The 8,327-nt window shown below is 49.7% G+C and overlaps 1 protein-coding gene across 1 annotated transcript; it reads left to right on the top strand.

Moving 5' to 3' along the window:
• Positions 1–2,746: 2,746 nt before the first annotated feature.
• LOC131590674 (olfactory receptor 14J1-like) lies at positions 2,747–5,070 on the top strand. Its single transcript, XM_058860936.1, has 2 exons — positions 2,747–2,771; positions 4,115–5,070. Exons 1-2 carry the CDS (start codon positions 2,747–2,749, stop codon positions 5,068–5,070), a joined length of 981 nt encoding a protein of 326 aa, XP_058716919.1.
• The last annotated feature ends 3,257 nt before the right edge of the window (positions 5,071–8,327 follow it).

Genomic DNA, 8,327 nt, shown 5'->3' with positions numbered 1-8,327 from the left:
CCTCTATCTTGCCAGTTTTCAATTTTCTCTAATTTCTTACGTATGTCATCCCAGGCCTTAGCAACAAACTGAGTCTTTAATAAAGCCTGACCTAACTGAGTGTCTGGATCCAAACCAGAATACATTTGCAAGTTTTTACGCAATCTTTCCAGCCACTCATTGGGAGATTCTTCCTTCTTTTGTCTCTCATTAAAGGCCCTATTGATATTCTGACCCCTAGGAACTGCTTCCCTAATTCCTTGAATAATTATAGTGCGCAAATCCTGCATATGCGTCCTATGATCTCCATTCTGGTGGTCCCACTGAGGCCTCTGCAGGGGCCATTTTATGTCTGCCTGGGGTCCTTGTGCATGTTGAGCGTCCCAAATGTGCATCCCTGCAGTCCTTATCATATTCTTCTCTTCAGTGGTAAACAGTATATTTAAGATGGACTGCAGTTCATCCCAAGTATAGATATTAGGTCCTAAAAATTGATCCACTCGCTCAGCGACCCCCAGAGGATCTTCTAAAATCTTTCCCATTTCCTTTTTAAAATCTCTCACATCCCCCGAACTGAGAGGTACTGAAATAAATCCCATCTGTGGATTAGGACCTCCCATGGGCACTTCTCTTAACGGGAACAAGTTTCGTTGCCGTGCACGGCTCCTAGTTCTGGGTCCCTGATCTTGGCTTCCTTCCTGCTCATTTGGTCTTTCTTGCAGACCCCGATCTCCCTGATAATTTAACTCCGGCTCCGCCTGTGGCGGTGGGGGAGCCATCGGTTGCGGTGGGACATACGGTGGGGGTCTTACAGGAAGATCCTCTTCCTGTCGGGGTTTTTGTTTTTTACTTTCCGGGTCTATTTCTGATAATTTAAAAATTGAGACTCCCGGTCCTCCTGGGCGTGTAACCCAGACTGCTGCATACTCACTCTCCTCTTGATTGAATGGGATTTTATTATTTACCCAAATATTTAATTTTTGTTGCATCCAATCCTCAGTAGAACCGAACTTTGGCCACCATACTGCCTCATCAATTTGTTTTCCTCCCCACACTTTTACACAATAATAGATCATCTTGGCCTTATCTTTATTCCCAGTCCCAGGATAATACTTCCACATCTCCAACATAAATCCCAGTGGGGAGTCCCTGGGTACTGGAGAACGCTTCATGGGTGAAAGGGGCTTGCTTCTCCCTTGTCCCATCTTCCGGAGTGCCTTCTCTCGATCGTGTGTGCGTTTCACTCGCTTCACTCACTTCCCCTTTTTCGTGACCCACGTCCTCGCGGACAATGGGAAATGCACTACTGAGGGTCCGCACTCGCTTGGGGAATCCGGCTGCCAGTTCCCCTCTCAAACACACAAACCACAATCGCCACACTCCGGGAACCCGACCCCGACCGAACGGAAACCCCTGCCAAAAAGGCAGTAACTTACGCGTCCGCGTTCCGCGTCTTCGTCCGGACTTTTGTGCACAAAATTTAAGGGGTCGACCGGTCCTTCCTTGCCTCCCTGTTTTAATTTGGGTTCGTCGGTGGAAGTAGGGCAAGCAACCGAAGCTGGGGCCGCAAGTTGCAGCGGGGCGCCCCCCCAAACCTCTATAGCTCACCAATATTCCCATCCGAGTCACGGCACCAATTGTTATTGATTATATTGATTAATAAGAGTCAAATTAGCAGCTAATTAACAAATTTTATTAATCATAGCAGCAAAACAAGGAGGCAATGCAGCGCTGGGCGACAGGGGGTTTTTCTGTCCCGCCAACTGCCGCGCATACTGAGGTTTCAGTCAGTCTTTTTAAGATGTTCATGAGCCTTTTGCGCATGCTTCGGGGTTGTTGTTGAAACATCTTGCTTCACTTCTATTCTTCTTCCTGGAAAGTCCCGTGCCTGGTCTGTACGAAAACAACCCCGACCACAACTTGCGAAAAGCTTTCTACATTAGCTTGCGAAGGAAAAGAGAGCAAAAAAAAAAAAAAAGAAAAAAAAACCAACCAACCACATCCTGATTAACTGACGAACATCATCCCAATTAATCCCAGTTAATGAACAAACATAACTCATAACACCCAGGGCTGTCCTGCAGAGCAGGGTCCTGCAGCCCAGGGCGCTGTGCTGGGGCAGGGACTCTGCTGCCTGCCAGGGACAGCTCTCAGCCGGCCCGGGGAGCTGCTCCCAGCGCTGGGGAGAAGCTGTGGGGGGAAGGAGCCACCCTGAGCAGGGCAGGGGCTGCTGCTGAGAGGGGCTGTGTGGGGCAGGGCTGCTCCCAGCTCCAGACCTGCCTGGACACAGCTCCGGAGGACACTTCCCAAAGGAAGGTGAGACTGGGATTGCTGTAAAGATCAGGAGATTTCCTGAGACTGTTTTCAATTTCTTTCTTTAAGCAGGGTGGGAAAGTTGCAATGATGACAAAAGGATTTTTACTTTTTATATATTTTAAATATATTTTTAGATCTGTCAACTATTATTGTATAGTTGTAAAATCATGATCCTTAAGTAACTCTATTAAACTACTATAATATACTTCTATAACTATTATCCTGATTTAGCTCTAGTACATTTCCTAACCTTTCTCTTAGATTTTAGAACAATAAACTGACTTTCTAAATAGATTTCTGAAATACTGTATAGTCTTATCATCAGAAAGAGGAGCTACAAGAAGAACATTTTGGTTTTTAACCAGAATGTGAGCAGTCATAACAAAAAGTGGGGCAAAGAAACCCTTGGACCTACTCCAGTGGGTTGACTCAGGGGTGTGTAACTGGGGCAATGGATCTCCTATTGAATGTTTCTGGTAAATATCCTAATTAATCAACCTTCATAAATTGTTGAAATAAGGGGCCGGGTGTGCCACATCCCCACTGGGACACCTGGAAGCTTCCAGTAAAGCTGGTTTTTACTTTACTGTTCTAACACTGTTGCAAAGGTTTTTGGATTTTTTTTCTCTTTTGATTATAGACAACAGGGTGATGAGAGAAGCAGAAGAGGAATTGTAATCCCAGAATCACGAAACATTCTGAGTTGAAAGGGACACACCAGGATTATCAAAGTAATGTTGGAACATTTACAGAGATGCCAGAATTGTAACTTTGGGTGCTCAGTCTCTCTGCTGGGAGCCTCCTAAATGGCCTGAATGCACTGCTCTGCTATTGTCATTGTTACCTGGGGCTCTCAGGGAGCCTCTGGCATCTGCAGCAGCTGAGTCAGGCCCTGCCCTTGGGATTGCTGCCAGGCAGGTGTGTCCATGGGAATGGGGTGTCCCAGCTTCCCTGTGACCTGTGGGGCTGTGGGCAAAGCAGTCCATGGGAAAGGGGAATGAGCTGAGCCCGCTCCCTGAGATCCCATCATGGGCACACCTGGGGATCTCCTTGCTGTGTCCTTCCAAGCTCTGAGCTGCCCTCCTGGCTGCAAATCTGTGCCAGAGCCTCTTGGAGTTCCCTGAATGTCCCACGGGGAAGGGCAGAGATGTCACAGCTGAGGAAATGCTGTTGGCTTTGCCAAGGGAGCCGTGAGTGTCCTTGGCAGAGGAGGGTGCTGAGACCTTGCCCAGAGACCATTAGAGAGGGTGAGACCTTCAGGGATCCCTCTGCCCCAGGCAGGGTCTGGTTTATGCCAGGGTGACACAGGAGTGTGATTGTGCTCTGATTCCAGCCAAAGATGCAAACCCAGGGCAATTGGGAACAAGCCCATCCAGCCCCTCCCCTTCCCTAAGCCACAAGGAATCCTTTGCCTCTCACATCTCTCAATGGCAAACTCTGAGTGCAGCAGAAATGCTGGGGATTTCTGACTCCAGAGAACCAAGAATGATGTGTGGGCAGGAGAACAATTCCTAAAACCAACTCCTGCAGTACTTTAGAATTGTGTGTGCAGATGCTACCAAGCCCTTCTGCATTAGGAGTGATTCCCCTGACATATCCTGAATTTCCAGCCTTGTCCCTCTGCCACATGGCCACAAACCCAGGGCAGCAGGGCAGGGATGGCTCCTGGAGAGCCCCCAGGCACAGGCCTGGCTGCTCCTGGCACACCCAGCACAGCTGGAGCTCAGGCAGGGACCTGGGTGAAGGTTTTCCCAGAGCAGGAACAAAGGTGAGTCCCAGCCTCTCCTGACTTGTCACTGTTCTTTTTCTTCATGAACAGGTCCCCATGTGCAGCCACAGCAAATGTCCAACAGCAGCTCCATCAGCCACTTCCTGCTGCTGGCATTGGCAGACACGCGGCAGCTGCAGCTCCTGCACTTCTGCCTCTTCCTGGGCATCTGCCTGGCTGCCCTCCTGGGCAACATCCTCATCATCAGTGCCATAGCCTGCAGCCACCACCTGCACAGCCCCATGTTCTTCTTCCTGCTCAACCTGGCCCTCAGCAACCTGGGCTGCATCTGCACCACTGTGCCCAAAGCCATGCACAATTCCCTCTGGGACACCAGAGACATCTCCTACACAGGATGTGCTGCACAGCTCTTTTTCTTTCTCTTCTTCATCTCAGCAGAGCTTGCCCTGCTGACCATCATGTGTTATGACCGCTACGTGTCCATCTGCAAACCCCTGCACTACGAGACCCTCCTGGGCAGCAGAGCTTGTGCCCACATGGCAGCAGCTGCCTGGGCCAGTGCCTTTCTCAATGTCCTGCTGCACACGGCCAATACATTTTCCCTGCCTCTGTGCCATGGCAATGCCCTGGACCAGTTCTTCTGTGAAATTCCACAGATCTTAAAGCTCTCCTGCTCAAATTCCTATACTAGAGAACGTGGGCTCATTGCTGTTAGCGCCTGCTTAGAGTTTGGCTGTTTTGTGTTCATTGTTTTCTCCTATGTGCAGATCTTCAGGGCCGTGCTGAGGATCCCCTCTGAGCAGGGACGGCACAAAGCCTTTTCCACCTGCCTCCCTCACCTGGCCGTGCTCTCCCTGTTTGTCAGCACTGCCGCATTTGCACACCTGAAGCCTCTCTCCATCTCCTCCCCATCCCTGGATCTGGCAGTGTCAGTTCTGTACTCAGTGGTGGCCCCAGCCCTGAACCCCCTCATCTACAGCCTGAGGAACCAGGAGCTCAAGGCTGCAGTGTGGACACTGATGACTAGAGGGCTTCAGAAACATTAAACTGCTGGCCAGTTTTTGCAAATCACTTGTAATAAAAGTCACCTTTGATACCTGTCATTAGTGTTTTTTCCTTGTTTAACATTTTTATTACTGTCCACAAAGAAATGCCATTGTTTGTTTCATTTCTCATTTTGTTTCTTGCTCCACCTTCCCTGTGCCCACACACTGTGTCAATGAGGGGCTGTGCTTCTGGTGGCTTTAAAAGAACAAAAGGATCTCCAAGCAAAGTTTTCTCCAGAGATCCCCCTTTTGTTCCCTTCTCTAGAGCTGCCGCAGCAGTGTCTGTGTGCAGAGCTGGGGGCAGATCAGTGCTGGCACAGCAGCTGTGCCCAGGAGCAGCAGCACTTGGTGTTGCCAGTGCTGCTCCCGTGTCTCTGCCCCGCTGCCCTCCTGTCCCTGGTGTTGCTGCAGGGCCTGAGTGCTCTCGGGGCCGGGCACAGCCCTGGGGGTGGCAGTGCCGGGGCTGCAGCAGGGACAGGCCATGGGCACTGCTGGGGCAGCGCTGACGCCTCAGGGCAGGGCCTGGGGGCTCCAGGCTCCTTGTCCAGGCCCTCTCAAGAACACGGCCAGGCCAAAGCTCAGCACAGAAAACCCCCGTGAGCAGCCCCAGGGTGGCCGTGGGCAGGCTGGGGGCAAACAGCATGGCTGGGGCTCTGCAAGGTCCCTAGGGGAGACGGGAAGGAGCAGCAGAGCAGGGGCTGATCCATCCCCACTGCTCTGGACACCCCAGGGCAGCGTCCCAGAGCGGCCTCATGGAGCTGCCAACAACATCCCCCCTGTGCAGCCCTGGCCTCTCCCCCAGCTCAGAGAGGTGCCGCATCCTTGCAGGCACAGCCACGGCAGCACTGGCTCAGGAGCCCCTGTTGGCACTGCCCAGAGCAGGCGTCAGCACCCCCATGGTGCTGCTGTGGGGAGATGAACCTGAGGGAGCACAAATGCCATCAGCCCCTGGGGCCAGGAAGGGCTGGGGGACAGGAGGGAAACCACTCAGGGTTGTTTTGGCCTCTGAAGTCACACAGAAAGTTTGTTCCCATGAGCTGTGAGTTTCCTGTGCCACTGCAGATGTTGTTGCTCAGAGCCAGGGCTGCCTGGCAGCCACTCCCAAACTGCCCTGAGCATTTCCTTTCCTTCACCTTTGCTTTCTTTACTCTTCCTGATACAGATTTCTTCCTATTGCCCACCTCTGTTCCCTGCCCTGCAAACAGCCCATCCCTGTTTGCCCTTTCCTCTCTGACCCCACTCCCCATTTCAGTTCCCCAGTTGGCACCATGGGAACGTCCCCTGGGGAGCAGGATCATCCTACAAGTGCTTCAGGAATTGTCTGCAGGGTCCTGCAGTGCCTTGCGCTGCTCCCTTGCCAGAGGCAGCACAGGCCAGGGGGGCACATCTGGGCTGCTGTGTCTGGCTGTGGGGCTCCCTGTTCTGGGCAATGAGGAGGAGCTGCAGAGGCTCTGCAGGACTGACAGGATGGGCTTTGGGGCCTGTGTGGAGAAGCTGAGGGACCTGGGCTGCTGCACCTTCTGAAAAGGAGGCCCAGGGCTCATCCTGCACCTGCTCCAAGGGTGGTTTCAGGTAATCATGAAATCAGCAAGGTTGGAAAAGACCTTGGACATCATCAAGTCCAACTTCTGCCCTGACACCGCCTTATCTTCCCTGAGCCTCCTCTTCTCCAGGATAGACAACCCCAGCTCCCTCAGCCACTCCTCACAGGATTTGTGCTCCAGATCCCTCATCAGCCTTGCTGGCCTTCTTGGGTGTCATGGGGTGACTTTACTTTTAAGATAGCTTTGGGAGCTGGGAGGAAATTGAAGCTGCTGGTGACTGATGGGAGTCTTTTCTCCTGACCAATTCTCAGTCATTTCTAAGAATTGACAGCAGTTTTGACCATTGAAAAGTGAGATCAGCTTGTGAACACCACCTTGAGATGTAAAGCCAGGGCTCTCTTGCTCTCTTTGGTTTCTGGCTTCTGACGAGGTAACAGGCTCTGTCTCGGCCTCCTCCCCCCCTCCAGGCCGGACAAGGCCGCAGAGGGCGGGGGGGGAGAAACGGAGCCGGCCGGCCTGGCTTGGTTTGCAGTTTCTGCTGCTGGACTGAAACCTGACACCATGAACATCTGCAGCTTTCCCAGACTTTAACTCTTTTACTACCTGGATAAAACATACAGATTACTCCTTTTTCCCAGAGAGACAGAGAGAGAGAGAATCAACGTGAAAAAGACATCATAAAACCATCAGAGACAGTGAAGAAAAGAGTTAAGTTTTAGATGGGGAAGAGAGAATAAGGAGATGGTTTAATTAAGCTGAAATATTTTTCTGTTAATGCTATGGAGATGGACAACAGTGTTCTGAAAAAACTCCTTTAATTCATGACAGAGTATATTGGGAGGAATGGTTCAAAGTGTGGATTTTGAGCAAGAGGTGGAGTAATAGTGATACAGTGAGGTGCTGGAAATAAGTGAAGCGAAGATTTGAGGCGTTGAGGGCAATGAGAAAACTGTTTTTCCAGAGAAGCTCACAAAAACAGATGAAGAGAACTTTTGCCTTTGAATAACTCATCCTTAAAAATGACACCCCTAGACTCATTGACCCATACACACCTCAGAGTGATGTGAAATGGGAGGAGTGAACTGATGACAGATTTCTGGACAGCTGGCATCAGAGAAATAGAAAACTATAACAGAAATAGTTTTCTCATTAAAAACTCCATCGATTAACAGAAGAAGACTTCTGTTTCTCTACAAAGGCTGATGAAAAGACTCTAGCAAGAATTAGGACTGTTTTAAACACCAAAGTTCAAAAGTTTTTGTCTCTATGTTGTCATGTGAACAAGGAAATTGTTGGGTAGTGAGGGATAAAGGGGTTTTCTGGAGGTTTATTCTGGTGTTCTTATTCTTTTAGTTTTGTTAATAAACTTTCTTTATTCCTTTTAAGTTTTAAGCCTGTTTTGCTCTTGTTCTAATCCACATCTCACAGCAAGGAATAAGTAAGTTATCTAATAATTTTTTTAGTTACTGCTTTAAAACCACAACAATATAGCAACATAAATCTCCACAAAATCCCGCAAATTTATTTAAATCTCCTAAAAATCCTACAAAATTCCACAAAAAATCCACAAAATTCCAGAAACATCCCACAAAATTCAACAAAAATACGACAAAATTTCCACAAAATTCCATAAATCTCCACAAAGTCTCACAAAACTATTTAAATCTCCTCAAAATCCACAAAATTCCAGAAACATACCACAGAATCCCAAAA

The sequence above is a fragment of the Poecile atricapillus genome, chromosome 34, assembly GCF_030490865.1.
Source record: "Poecile atricapillus isolate bPoeAtr1 chromosome 34, bPoeAtr1.hap1, whole genome shotgun sequence".
NCBI lineage: Eukaryota > Metazoa > Chordata > Aves > Passeriformes > Paridae > Poecile > Poecile atricapillus.
Note: the sequence above shows the minus strand (reverse complement) of the source record. Positions and strands in the feature narration are given on the sequence as shown.